Source organism: Neopsephotus bourkii, unplaced genomic scaffold, assembly GCF_033783945.1.
Source record: "Neopsephotus bourkii isolate Nb327-2 ecotype Australia unplaced genomic scaffold, CSIRO-AGI_Nbou_v1 NB_1184, whole genome shotgun sequence".
Taxonomy (NCBI): Eukaryota; Metazoa; Chordata; class Aves; order Psittaciformes; family Psittacidae; genus Neopsephotus; species Neopsephotus bourkii.
The window spans coordinates 117,844-132,447 of record NW_026901669.1 but is presented as its reverse complement, the minus strand read 5'-3'; the positions used below and the strand labels follow the sequence as shown (position 1 = coordinate 132,447).

Here is a 14,604-nt window from a genome sequence, read left to right as displayed (position 1 = left end):
CTGTTGGTATTACTTGTCTTGTTGCCATGCTCGGCCTGAAATAGCAGTCACTTCCATCCAATTTTGTACCAAATGGCAGTGGGTGGTTTTGGCACCACCGTAAAGTACATGAGTTGATCCTGTGTTGTGTGAATTTGCCAAATGATCCAGCCCAGAAATCCAGCTACAATTGTACATGCAAACTTTGTCAAGGCTTAAAAAAAAACTTAAGCAAGGCCTAAGAAAAACGTTTTTGTGTGTTCTTCAGAATCTCATGCGCATGTTTAATTTTTACTGAATACAGTGTGCCCACAGTGCAAAGCATCTGCTTTCAGATTATGAAGCAATATAGCTTGGTGCCTGACTAAACCAACTGTGCTAAAAACATGACTCCAGCATGTCAGCTGCCAAAGCAATAGTTCTGATGTGCCTCTGAGAAACCATTTTCCAAACACCTATCTGGAATACTCTGAGGGGTACACATACAGCCCAAGTGTCTGACCTTTACTAATGCCAGTGAGCTTTCCACAGCATTCCACAAGGACACAGTGACTAGATTTCACTGATGCAGACTGGAGCATAAGCTCCATCTGTACCTTGCTTGTGTGATGCGTTTTTGTGATACAAACTTGACATTGACTCCACTGGTAGTATGCCTGTGTTTGATACACTCAAATGGAGGAAGGACAGTGCTTAGTGACCACCAGAAGGCTGAGGCATTTATTAATCCTGCATGGTCTACATGGCAGATATGAGACTCAGAACACTGAATAACTAATCTTGCTGGTCAGACCAAAAAGATGATGTGGTACAGATTTGCTATGTGGCTTACAAAGCATCAGCAATGATCTGTAAAAAAATAGCTAACAAAATTCAAGGGGGTTCCTTATGGTCCCAAGTCCGTGCTGTTTGTGGTTCTGTGCTTGGGCAGAGCTGTCTTGATCAGAGCAGTTTGAGTTTCACCATGTACAAGGATAAGGAGCAATGAGGTCTTGCACTGGTCACATGGATTACAAGGTACAGCACAACTCCAATTTCAAGTCACTTTCTAATCTTTTGGCACTCTGCTGGTACTTGTTCATGCAATGCTGACTATAAACACGCATGTCCATGAGAGGTCTCCCCCTACCCAAGCTCAAGTGTCCTATGCAGTTCTGTTTTAAGGGCTGGAAAGTGGCACACTTGCTAAAGCTTCAGCAGTTAGGATACTGCCTGCAAAAGCTAACCTCCTCCTCCAACAGATAGATAGGCAGGTAATGAGAACACACTGCAGCTTTAAGCTCTCAAATGGTGGTAACAGCTGGGAAGGAGATTCTGGCCATTGTCTTATGTTTTTACTCCCCTTCTTTCCTCCTGAAAATGGATGTAAAGATTTGTTGTCACTGGAGTTATGACTTCCATGGTATTGGCTGTTCCAAAGGAGACAGTGCCAGCAACAAGTAAACAGGGATCACACAGTCCTGCAGATGTTCTGTGAGCATCTGATGTTCACTTCCCCTGGGGTTGGAAAGATACCATTTGGACCTCATGTCCCTAAAACCTCTGGTCCACATGAAAGCCCCTGAAATGTAAGGGAGGTTTCTGAACAGGGAAGGAAGGAAAACCAAGTAAAAGCACTACTATGCTATTAAATATGATTTTTTAATTCTTTCTAACTTTATAAACCCACAAACTTCTCAGGGAAAACTGCAAGGACTTCTGCACCACATGCACATATGCAGCAGCTTCTTGTCCAGTTGACAAAAAATCCCCCAATGTTTTCAAATACACTTAACCAGTTTCTTAAAAACACAAAACATTAAAGGTGTTTACAGAAAACTTTTCAGATGTGTTTTAGTCTCTTTGTGCCTGCACCCTCCCTTCAGCTTCTGAGGAAAAACATATCTGAAATAGAGACAGGAAAAATACAGAACTTCACAAGGTCTGGAAAGCAAAAGTCTGGTCCCATTTTTATTCAGGATTACTTATGATGCTAGAGGCTATTTCTCCTTGACCCACTTGAGGAGCTGCCGTTCTGGTACTGAAGTCAATAGGAATCACCAAGTAAACCAAGACAAAAAGGGAAAAGAAGTAAGAACCCTTGGTGCCACAAAGCCTACTACAACTTCGCAAATGGTTAAGAGCCAGTATTTGCTGATTCTGAGAAAAACTATGGTATAGAGGCTGCAGTGTTATTCCTGGAAACATCAAGGAGATCCGGTGGTTCTAAAATCAGCTGTAAAGATGCAAGTTCTCAGTAAGCATTCCTTGTGTAAGAGAGGATGAAGTGAAGGCAACTTGTGTAGATTATATCCCAGAATTAGCCACTGGAGTCGTTCACCACTAACAGCTATTCAGGCTAAGATTATTGTGCAGCAGAGGGCAGTGGTTGCAGAAAACTGGTTCATTATAGTTGCAGAAGTCTGAATGTGGAAAGAGCCTCTTCTAATTCCCCTAAAGTACTAGTACTAGCTTCTGAGAATATCATCAGTGGCTGAGTCAGATGTCAAAACAAACCATTAAATGCATGAGAGAGGATGGTTTTGTGACTGTTCTCCACAGGTACCTTCTTTCTGGGATGGCCCGTTAGCTAGATGAGTCTGTTCTCTAATTTCTCCTTGTTTCAATTAGTTATTACTACAGTATCTTGGAAGTGTGCTGAAAACCAGCTGAATAAAGACAGAGCCATATATCAAGAAGGACCGTGATTTAGCCAGGCAAACCTTCATTGGCATTTCAGAAACTTTGCTCCCAGCCTTCCCAATGTCTTGAAGGTGAGGATGAGGCTCAGATTTGACTTTCCATCCTGTGATCTGATGGTGAATGCAGGACAAGAACAGCGTACCTCCAGTCACCAGAGCTGCTGAGGAGAGGCCCTGTGTCACTGCACTGAAAGAGTTTTCTTGAAAAGTAGAGTCTTTATGATCAGATGTGAGACAGAGCTGAAATCCAGCTAACAGGCTGCCACAGAATAAAAAGTACCCTCTCTGCTCATTTGCCAAAGTACTGGACTGAGTCCCTTGAGGAAATCCTAAACAATAAAACTGAAATAATTTACTGCTGGCCATAGCCAGAGGACAAAGATGCTCACTGCTATACCGGTCAGTGTGGTTGGACTACTCTGCAGGCTGTAAGCTCTGTAGACCATTGTGTTTTTCCTTCATGTGCAAAGACTCCAAAATGGGACTCTGCCCTCTAAAAATGATGTAATAAAAATAAATAACTGCCTCTACCAGCTCCTTAATGAACCACAATTTCTGGATGCAGCTTTTCTGATTGTAGAGGCAACTTTCCTTGTTTCCAGCCACTGTTGAAACTATTACCTGCTATTGGTGATTACACTGTGTTTATTTTGTGGGTGGAAGCCTGAAAACGGAAAAGCTGGTCACCTTGTAGCCTTCTCATTTCACATAGGTGGAAAATGAGATATGGATCCCCACGTGTCAGCTATAGTTAGACACACCATACCAACATTCCCCACCGTACATCAAGATACTCTCATAAATAATTCAGATACACTTAAAAGCAACATACAGGCTCACCCCCAGAAAGGGTTTAAGATTAAAAACAACAGAATTGTACATCAGTTCCTATGAATTCAGATAAACTTTAGGCAAAATACAAAAACGTAATACCTCAAATAGGAAATGCTGAAGTAGTCACTTAACTGTTCAGAACACTACTCTGAATCAGCAGCTGCTCTCGTCAAATAAAAATCTGGGGCAAAGTATTCCCTCCACCCATTAGGAATCTGAATAGACCATTTCTGTCATTCTTCCAGGTACCTAGTATATTCTACGTGTAGTATAATCCAGTACCAGGCTAGCAGCTCCAAGAAGAGCAGGATCTGCTAGATTTGAGACCACCACATCCACAGTTTTAACAGAGGACAGAGCCTGTTGATTTATCACATCTTTGACAGCATTAACATAGTGGCTAGCTAGAACTCCAGAAAGGATCACAAGAGATGGGTTCATGGTGTGCAGAATGTTCACAACTCCAAGGCCTAATGCTGTCCCCGCTGAAAAGATAAAAGAGAAATTGAGAATACTCAAAGCAGTCCAGGCATCAGCAGTTGAAACAGGTCTGTTAGCAGCAAATGACACTGTCAGGAAAGTGTTCTATTTCATATGGCAGTTAGTTTTGAGCTTATAGTGTTGCAGACAATATGAGTTTGCCATTAACTTTTCTTCGGAAAGTAAAAGATAAAAAAGGCAATCTTATTGCACAATAATGCATTATTCAATTATACGGATGCGAAAGGCAAAGCAAATCATTACCATAAACTTGTAAGCTAAGATAAAATAGGAAAGTATTACTCTACCATCTTAATGCTATTAGCTATGTATGAGGAAGAGGCTTGTCTTTAAAGCTAGTAAAATAGTAAACTATCCCACACAAAATAGTATGTAAATTGTCTTTGCTTGCTCAGACTAGCCGTTCACTTCCCTACAAAGAAATGTCCTCAGATTTTCCAATATGTTTGTTGATCTTTGCAGAAACGTTTCATCTTCTAATTGAACACTTTTATTACACACTTCTGCTCACAATTTATTCAATTTTTATATTTAACATTTCACTGCCATTAGTAATTTTTTTATAGCGAGGCCCCAAGTTGTGTTTGTAGCGTTACAGGTCATTACCATTTCCATATTCCTGAAAATACAGTAATAGGAAGGTTCCACCCTTTGGGATGTGTTCTCACCTGTTCTGAGGATGCTGTCTGCTTTTGAGTTCCCCAGTTTAGCTGCTTGAATGAGATGTGCAGCGCTAACAACTTCCTCTGTCTTCACTGACATTCCTTCTACTAAAAGCAGATCCTCTATTTGAAGATAAGAGAAAGCCAAGAGAAAAACATGGTGATGTGTTAAGTGAAGACATGGAGGGTGACAAACAAGCACTTAAGATCTTTACATCTCTTTTACTTGCATACTGAAGTCTGAATCCTCACCCATCTGTCCAACCCTGAGTTTAGGTAAGTGGTCACAGCTGTGTTAGTCAGGGAACTGCTTGCAGAACCAAGGCATCAAATTCAAACAGTTACAGTATAATTATTTCACTAGTACTGTCATCCCCAAAGCTTTGTAAAAAAAAATACAAATGTTCTCAAAGACTGAGAAGCCACTGCTGAAAGACAATCACTGTGAAACCAAACCTCACAGAATGCCTGTCAGATTTACCTTACAGCATGCTTAAAAGGGAGAGACTAAAGTCTACTACTTGCTTCTGTTAACTTTGAGACGTTCTAAATGTGGCTTGCTTGGGTACTGCCACTACTGAAAAAGAACTCCATTGTGCTATGCAGGTTGTGGTGCCTCCTGGGTGGCCTTACGGAGGAACCCTGTCTGGTTGACTGTACTCCTACAAAAAGATGCCAAGTCTTTTTTTCTTAATGTCATCTTTGCAAATGTCTTTTTATGCTGAAATTTAGCAATCAAGTTTTCAGAAATAAAGTACACAGATACCATCATGCAGTTTCTTAGCTTCTCTCTGTAATGCTATCCCAGAGGCATATGCTTCTATACATCCTTGGCTACCACACAGGCACTCTGGTCCATCTAAAGATACAACAATATGCCCAAGCTCAGCAGCACAGAAAGAACTGCCATGGATCAATTCATGTTGATGAATGATTCCACCTCCAATTCCTGCAAAGATTAGGAAAAAAAATATACAAAAATCAAACAGGTTTTAAAGGTCCCAATTGGGCAGTAGACTGACATTTGCTTATTCTAATACAGACAAGACAAAATATGTGCATCTGTGATCTTCTGCACTGGAAACTGAAAATTACAGTTATTGAAGAACTGTTCTCTGTTTGACACACCTGATAACCACACTCACAGCTCCCTCATGTTCACATGGATATCAGAATGGTTATATAAAGCTCCTTTCTTAAGAAGCATATGGATGGTACTGACAGCTCTTTCAAGCTTGTGAGCCGTGCTTTCTATGCACAAAACTAACCTTTCAAGTGGCCTTACAATTTTGCATGTCACAGGAGATGTTTTAATGCTGTATTTAGACAGCTAAACCTGTGTGCTAAAAAGCCAGGACATTTAAATCTGCAATGCTCTACTGCCCCTTCCCAAACCGTGGGTGGATTCATGTGCTTAACAAATAAAAAAAGTTACCCCACATTTGAATCTGAGCTATAATAAGCATATCTTCTATTCAGTTCCTCATCTCCTAAATATACATCCTGAGCTGACTTGCGTCCCTGCAGCTGGAAGAGAACTAAGCTATAAAGCTGAAAAAAGCAAAGTTACTCCAGCTAAAGTTGCTCAGATTTCCCCAATTTTGAAAAAATGCTTAGCCTGCACAGCTGTATCATCGTAACTTCTTTTATCAAGAAGCTTATACTATGCAAAAGGTTTCAATTCCCTGAATCTATTAAAAAGTACCCTAAAAGAAACAAATAGATATAGTGGCAAAAGGATTTTTGGTTTAAGAACCTAATATTAACAATCTAATAATATTTTCCTAGCAGAGTGGTGGTGTTTGTGCTTTTAAGATCAGCTGAGCCCCTGAGTTACTATAATAACATACCCACCTGTACCAGTAATGAGTGTTACAAAATTTTCTATTCCTTTTCCATGACCAAATTTCCTTTCTGCTAGAGCAGCACAGTTTCCATCATTGTCCACCCAGACTGGCAGGTGCAGAGCATCAGATATTGGAGTTCTGAGGTCCACAGAGCTCCACTCCTGAATGAGTTTTGTAGAATGGAGCACAATTCCTTCTCGGGGGTTTACCCGTCCACCTGTGGAAATACCTAAGTCCCAGAAATACCAGATACAAAAATTAAGTCTGCATTACACTTAAATAAATAATTGTTTTTCTCTTTTCAGTGACAATTATTTGTTCTTCTAGTATGAGGCTTTGAAGCAGACTGTGAAAATACAAATTTCTAAGTCAGTGCAATTTCTGGCACGTAAAAGTAATACGTAGAACTCCATTGCTCGAATCACAATGCACCCATTATCTTAAGACTAACTAAATAGGTAATGGTTAGTGTTAGTCAGAGAGTTAATGTTCTTACTTCAGGCAAGATTTCAGCAAATCACATAATACTTGTGTTTCTTTTTAGTCATGTATGAAAGACATACAAAAACAAACTGTACAAAATAAATTGTTAAAACCCTGGAACAGTAGAACTGTCCTGAAATTTCCTGTAAATCTCAAGATTTAGAATGACTAAATATAATAGCTGGACTTGGAGTAGTGATTTCTACTTAAAAAATACACTGCTTTTCAGTACTGTACTGAACAGGGTAATGGTTAGTAATAGGCATTATTAGCCAAACCAGCTTTCTCTAGCTGGAGATGCTTCCAAAGTTAATGGACTCTGTCAGGACATTTCAAAAAGACACTCTATTATGGATGTATTTAGTTCTGGACAAAAAAGTTTGAACATTTTATGTATTATTCTTGTACAGAGATTATATAATTGTGTCCCTTATCTAAAGATGCTCAGACAAAAATAAAACAGTCACAGGGTTAATACTGTAATAGACAGCAGCCACGTAAGCAACAGGGAAAACAGCTGAATTGAATATTAAAAGCCTGGGGGAGGAGTTAGCTTAGTTGCTAACTCGGCAACAGCTTAGTAGAACATGTCTAAATGCCATGATTCTGTAACTGATGTAAACAGCTATAGGAACTAGCAGAAGTTATCTCTTCATCTTCTTTTCTCTACTATCACCTCCAGAAAGGTAACTTAAATACTGCCTAATATAGCAAATAATAGCTATATTAGATATATATAAAGATACAGCTTTCCTAAGTACTTCTATCATTTGTATATAGATCTGGGTCTCCTTTGTTTTATAAAAGTAAAAACAACAAAACCCCCAAAACATCAGTAACAGCTGCTAGTTTATTTTGCCTGGTAGTCTTTAATTTCCCCCATTTTCAGAATGCTGTTTTTAATATAAATCGAGTGAAAAAAGAAAAAAACAACCCACCAAATGTAACAAAACTAAAACTAACTGCACAGCTGTTGCAATCTAAACTTGTTTGATGATCGTTACAAAAAGATATTGAAAATTACATTTTTTCCAGAGTCCTAATTTTTAACCACCCTGCAAACCTGTTTTGTATTAGTGAGAGCTCTTCAATCAAATTTATGCTCATGTACACAGTATTTTGAGTGCAGACAGCAGTTTATAGGACTAAACGGAGGAAAGCACTTTTTTTTTCACTGCTTTCTGCTAGCTCTTCCTGCTTCTTCATTTCCAGTGGCTATTACTTCTGCCCTTACCTATGACAGCTGGAAGAAATCCAGTGTTACTGATAAAGTCCATGATTAACCCCAGCCCTTCTGCTCGGTCTTGCAAAAATTTCTCCAAAGTTACGGGAACTCTCCTTTTTATGATTATTAATCTTAAGGAAATGACTAGAATCTAATACATTAATTATTCCCAAAGGAATTACATGCCATTCTTTAAAAAGAACTTTCAATTTCAGCTAGTATTCCGATTCAAACTATGAGTCTGCATGTGGCAAAGAACAGCTAATAGAAATATCCAGGTGAGAAATTTTTTATTCTGTGGTACAACTTTTCCCCTCATAAGTCAGTAATTGAACTGTAAAGAATGAGTTGCAGAGGGAAGGGCACTGAAGAATAAATAAGACTGTAATTTCCGTAAAATGACAAACAAAAGGCAAGTTTTTTTCCCCAACATGTAAACCTCTGTAAACCAGTTTACTGTTTCATTACCATAATAAGTGTAGCTGACTGTAAAATTTTCTTCGGTATCTCCAATAGTAGAGCACTGCAGAGATCACCATCCTCTCCACAGGGACTGTGAGGTTTTAGATTTAGCATTAGGACACGATAATCAGGGTGGTTAAGTCATGTGTATCCCACTGTGTAATCTGGAGGATTTGGTTTGAAGGGCTGACGTATTTCTCCCTACAGCTTTGTGTACTTAACATTGTTTTGAAAAAATACTTTTAATAGAAGTTCAAATTAACTTTTCTTCATACTGTGTGATTCGAGCAAGCTTTTGTCTGGAGCAAACTACTTCTCTTTTGGAGCATTTCTTAGCTTAAATGAGGATTTTATGTCCTTTTCAAAAATCATGGTCACATTAATATACTGTAGTATCTAAGACCAAAGCCCCCATCATCATTAACTGATTTCTGCCTTGTATAAAAACAAAGTTTAACTTGAAACTATACTACAGTGTAAGTAAACTTGAAAGGAACAAAAAGTCTGCTTTTGTCTTTGTTAGCTGCAGATTTAATCTAAGGTTTTAGCCTTTTTCGTCTGCTCTCGTGCAACTGAGACTTCTGCTGCACCTGATCCTGGCCATGAGGAAAGGCTCACAGGCAGTACAGGATTCAGCTGCGTTTGTTTCAAGAGCTTTTCAATATATTCTAAATATCTGATTCATCATTCTGAGACTGCAGGGAAAATCTACACAAAGTCTATACATCACACATTTTAGATATAGTTTAGATATAACTCAGATTGCTTTCATTGCTGTTGCAGACTGGAACAACTTCAGTCTTTGCAGTCAGCCTCTCATTTTCAGACATTTAAAAAAGTATGTGTGTGAAGAATATAATTTAAGAGCTTAAGATAGACAAAATCTGTTTCAGAAAGGTGTTTTAAATTAACCAGTAGCGATTTCATTTCATGTCGAAAAACTTGGATGAAAAGACAAAGTTAGTGTTTGTTAACTTACCTACTCCCAAAATTCTGCAGTTCACATTTACTGCCTCTGACGCAGCCTCCACACACATCTTTAGAATCAGTTCTAGTCTGTCTTCATAAGTTTTAGGGTTAAGCTGAGTATACTTCTTAACTATTTCACCCTAGAAATTAAAACCAACAAAAGGTACCCCACAGAAATGTACTTCATGATGAAACTTCTTTTCACTTTAAACTAGAGATCAACTTGAAAATGAACAGTCATAACTTGTCTCCTTGGAAAAATAATAGAGCTGCATGCCTTAGATCTTGGTCTTACAGGCTGTTCTGTGCAAGATTCCTGACAACTCTTGAGGGACAATTTTGCAAGATCAGACATTACATTCTGCTACTGTGATCAACACCCCATGTGAAATACAATAGATATTGGAAGTAACACATGGATTGTGTAAGCAAACATATTACAGGAGCTACTGAAACTGTTACTAGGAGTAAACCATGATACAGCAATGCAATTAAGCTCAACATTAAAGTATTTAAAAAAAGGAAAAAAGAGGAAGAGAGCAGCAATTGCTACGAAGGACAGAAATCCCACAGTACTTGAAGAACAAAATGTTTCCAATCTGACTACAAGAAGGTTTTGCATGTGTCACAGACACTAATCTTTTACCAGCAGGAGAGAATCAGACAGACAGAAATGCTAGACATTTCAATGCCACATTTCCTATCTGTTCAGAAATAACTTTTCTTCCCAGCAATTGTACTTCTGAGTCACTGGAAGTATTTCTGGAGTTGCATCTTCTATGATGTATGTTGTATGGGGGAGGGAGGGTCCAGGAGGAAAGGATTATTTTCAACCTCTGGAGTCTTACAGTGGTTATGAAAGCATTCATGATGATGCCTGAATCCATGGGTAGTAAGTAACTAATCTTAACATAATGTGAAAGTTACAGGATTAGGCCAGGAAACTGCAGAAAATGTGCTGCTTAGCAATAATATTCTCCCTATTATATCCCTTGTACTTTACAGTATATCTAAGTGAATAGCAGTGTATTAATACAACTAAGCAAAAAGGCATAACAAAAGTTTATGTGCAACATGCCTGAATCATTGTTGACAAAACAACACAGAAAATTCCAAGATGTCAGTGGTCTGAGAATTAGATCCCACCATCTCAGCACCATAATAGAATGGTTTGGACTGAGGACTTTTTATGGTTGTTTCCTCTTCACTTTTGTTTTGGAGGGTAAGAGGAATCAAGAGGAAATTATCCTGGAAGACAAGGCTGCAGCAAACATCAGCAGACAACAGCTTTTAAAAGGAGAAACTAATTTTTTTCTTCATGAAAAGAAATACACCTTCAACTCTGCCATCTCCTGTTAAATGCTTACATCTGTTGTATAAATTTTATTTTGAAAGTCTGACCCTTCTCACTCTGATTTAAAGAAAACAACCAACCAGCCAAGCCCTGATAGGATTTTTAGAAGAGCATCAAACAACTCAAATTCACCACTCTTTCCCAATGCAGATCAAAAACCTAAAATTCAGCTGGTTTTGAGACCTTTTTAAATGTTTTCTTATCATTTCAGCAATGAAAACATCATATCCTTCCAGACTATCTGTTCCAGCCCTTTCTTGCATTGACAGCTAAGCTAGATAGTAAGAAAAACTTAAATAATTTTTCATTCCGCTGTTTTTATATACTTTACTGCTTGTTCATGCACACATGAATCTCATTTTTCTCTTAATCGAAAAGGCTTTTACATTCTGAAGGCTACTTTTTTTTTCTGTCAGTATTCTCTAAGCAATTCTAGTTTCTTCAACTTCTCCCTGTTTTCCATGTTTGTAATAATTATTGCTGGTTTTTCTCCTGATTCTCTCTCTAAGTGAGCTACATCTCTGGGGTGTGATGCATTATAGTGACCACTGTTCCAGCTGAGGCTCAGTACTGTATTTCCAAGCAGGAATATAAAGAGAATTTTTTTTGATCTCTGGCTGTTCTTCTCTTCGTAGAAGAGATGCAAAGCTCTGTTATCCCGAACCTACCCACTTTCCCTCAGCTTTGCTAAATGCTGGCTGTTGCTCAGATTGGTTCTGTGTGCCCATTACATGGCCATGTAAGGCAATGGGGAAGTAAAAAGACTGCTCTTGGAGTCTCTCCCTTTTTCACTTGACATGTAAAAAGGTACAAGGTGACTAAGTCACCTTTTATGGGGAACCAACGCATATGAAAGTGGTCCTATCATATGAGGTCTGTATGGCTCCCTGCAGAGGGAGGGCTTTGCTAGTTTAACAGCAGTCTCATAAGAGTAAACCAGCAGGCAACTTGTATTGAGACTGTATGAAAGGCGCAACCAATCGTACAGTAAAGGGAAAAATCCGTATTATCTTTCAAAAGCAAAAGCCAGTATGACTGCTTTGTTTTGGAGCTCTTTTGCATCGTAAACCCCTATATCCACTGCAGAACAGAAACACAAAGCCCAGTGGAGTTTGCAGAATGTCTAAAAGCACAACAGGACATTACCTTCATACTGACAATTGCTACTCGGAGATTTGTTCCACCTAGATCCACAGCCAGAGCACTCTGTGTCTCTAGAATATGGTCAATATCTTGAGAGATATTATCCTTGACAGGAGGAAAACAGAATTTCTTTTGCAATGGCTCTTTGAGATTGATAGATTTAAGGAACTTCAAAATCCTTGGAACAGCATTACCATCTCCATATATTTTTGAGCTATAATATAAAAAAAACAATCAATTAAATTGGAAATAACACTCCAATCTATAAAGTTCTTGATATGACAGACGGCTGCAACACTATCATTACAAAAGTATGATATGGCTATTACAACAATAGTGCAGTTCAAACTACTTGTGTCTGTCATGGAATATGGCAGACAGTGTCAGTTTGAGTATCATACAACAGATAGTGCAAGTTTGGTATTAGTTCCATTTTGGAATACAACACAGGGAATGTAGAAAATTGGAACGTTAATGATGCCAAAAAAGAATAATATTAAGAGTTTAATGAAAGGACCCATATAGTAAAGCTCTAAAATTACAGAAGTTTACATTTGTGCTACAAGTCCAAATAAGAAGTACTTATGACACAGGTGATAACTACATAATAATACACTGTACAGTCATGTCAAGTTTTCAACATGCAAGTCTGGTTTTAACATACCATCATACATGGTATCAAACATTTGGTATTACAGAATTCAGTTTTATTGCTCTACTGAGATTCTTCAGAAACACTCTTTTTGAATCTTGTCTTTAACTAGACTGATACTATGTCCTGAAGTTTTCAAGAACTTCTGTGTTAAAGAACTGAGGGGTTAATATTGTATGGTTGAAGAATAGTGGAAAGCTGGCCACTTGGGAGGAATATAAAGCTGCTGCTAGAGGATGTAGGAAAGCAGCTAGGATGACTAAGGCCTCCTTGGAATTAAAGCTAGCGAGAGGGTTCAAGGACAGCAGAAAGAGGTTTTTCAAATACATGGCAGATTAACACCAGAGGCAATGTAGGCCCGCTGATGAACGGGACGGGTGCCCTGGTGACAGAAGATACAGAGATGGCAGAGTTACTGAATGCCTTCTTTGTCTCTTTCTACTCTGCCAGAGGCAGTCCTGAAGAGCCCTGTACCTCTGAGACCTCAGATGAAGACAGGTCAACGGAGCGGTCTGCCTTAGTCGATGAGGAATGGGTTAAAGACCAGTTGAGCAATCTGGACATCCATAAATCCATGGGTCCAGATGGGATGCACCCGCGGGTGCTGAGGGAACTGGCGGAGGTCATTGCTAGACTGCTCTCCATCATCTTTACCAAGTCTTGGGAAACGGGAGAGGTGCCTGAGGACTGGAGGAAAGCAAATGTCACTCCTGTCTTCAAAAAGGGCAAGAAGGAGGACCCGGGTAGCTATAGACCGGTCAGCCTCACCTCCATTCCTGGGAAAGTGATGGAAACCTTATCCTTGGTGCCATCTTAAGGCATATCAAGGATAAGAGGGTTATGAGGGGCAGTCAACATGGCTTCCCCAAGGGGAAGTCATGCTTGACCAATCTCATAGCCTTTTATGAGGAAATAACACGGTGGATGGATGATGGCAGAGCAGTGGATGTGGTCTACCTTGACTTCAGCAAAGTGTTTGACACAGTCTCCCACAGCATCCTTGCACCTAAATTGAGGAAGTGTGGTCTGGATGATCGGGTAGTGAGGTGGACTGTGAACTGGCTGAAGGAGAGAAGCCAGAGAGTTGTAGTCTATGGGGTGGAGTCTAGTTGGAGGCCTGTATCTAGTGGAGTGCCTCAAGGGTCGGTACTGGGACCAGTATTATTTAATATATTCATCAATGATTTAGATGAGGGAATTGAGTGTACTATCAGCAAGTTTGCTGATGACACTAAGCTGGGAGGAGTGGCCGACACACCAGAAGGCTGTGCTGCCATCCAGTGAGACCTGGACAGGCTGGAGAGTTGGGCAGGGAATAACTTGATGAAATATAACAAGGGAAAGTGTAGAGTCCTGCATCTGGGCAGGAACAACCCCAGGTTCCAGTATAGGTTGGGGAACGACCTGTTAGAGAGCAGTGTAGGGGAGAGGGACCTGGGGGTCCTAGTGGACGACAGGATGACCATGAGCCGACACTGTGCCCTTGTGGCCAAGAAGGCCAATGGCATCCTGGGGTGTATTAGAAGGGGGGTGGTTAGTAGGTCGAGAGAGGTCCTCCTTCCCCTCTACTCTGCCCTGGTGAGACCTCATCTGGAATACTGTGTCCAGTTCTGGGCCCCTCAGTTTAAGAAGGACAGGGACCTGCTGGAGAGAGTCCAGCGCAGGGCAACTAAGATGATTAAGGGAGTGGAGCATCTCCCTTATGAGGAGAGGCTGAGGGAGCTGGGTCTCTATAGTTTGGAGAAGAGGAGATTGAGGGGTGACCTTATTAGTGTATATAAATATATAAAGGGGAAGTGTCACGAGGATGGA

General features: G+C 39.8%; 1 protein-coding gene across 2 annotated transcripts in view; it reads right to left on the bottom strand.

Moving 5' to 3' along the window:
• Nucleotides 1–1,599: 1,599 nt before the first annotated feature.
• The window catches only part of GNE (glucosamine (UDP-N-acetyl)-2-epimerase/N-acetylmannosamine kinase), a 34,173-nt gene continuing 21,168 nt past the window's right edge, over nucleotides 1,600–14,604 (bottom strand). For both annotated transcript variants that reach the window (XM_061364062.1, XM_061364063.1), the window contains exons 7-12: nucleotides 12,144–12,354; nucleotides 9,654–9,783; nucleotides 6,512–6,733; nucleotides 5,424–5,606; nucleotides 4,664–4,780; nucleotides 1,600–3,979 (exon numbers count right to left, since the gene is read on the bottom strand). In XM_061364062.1, the coding sequence (XP_061220046.1) occupies nucleotides 3,744–3,979; nucleotides 4,664–4,780; nucleotides 5,424–5,606; nucleotides 6,512–6,733; nucleotides 9,654–9,783; nucleotides 12,144–12,354 (1,099 nt within the window). In that variant the 3' untranslated portion in view covers nucleotides 1,600–3,743. The remainder of the gene's footprint in view (nucleotides 3,980–4,663; nucleotides 4,781–5,423; nucleotides 5,607–6,511; nucleotides 6,734–9,653; nucleotides 9,784–12,143; nucleotides 12,355–14,604) is intronic.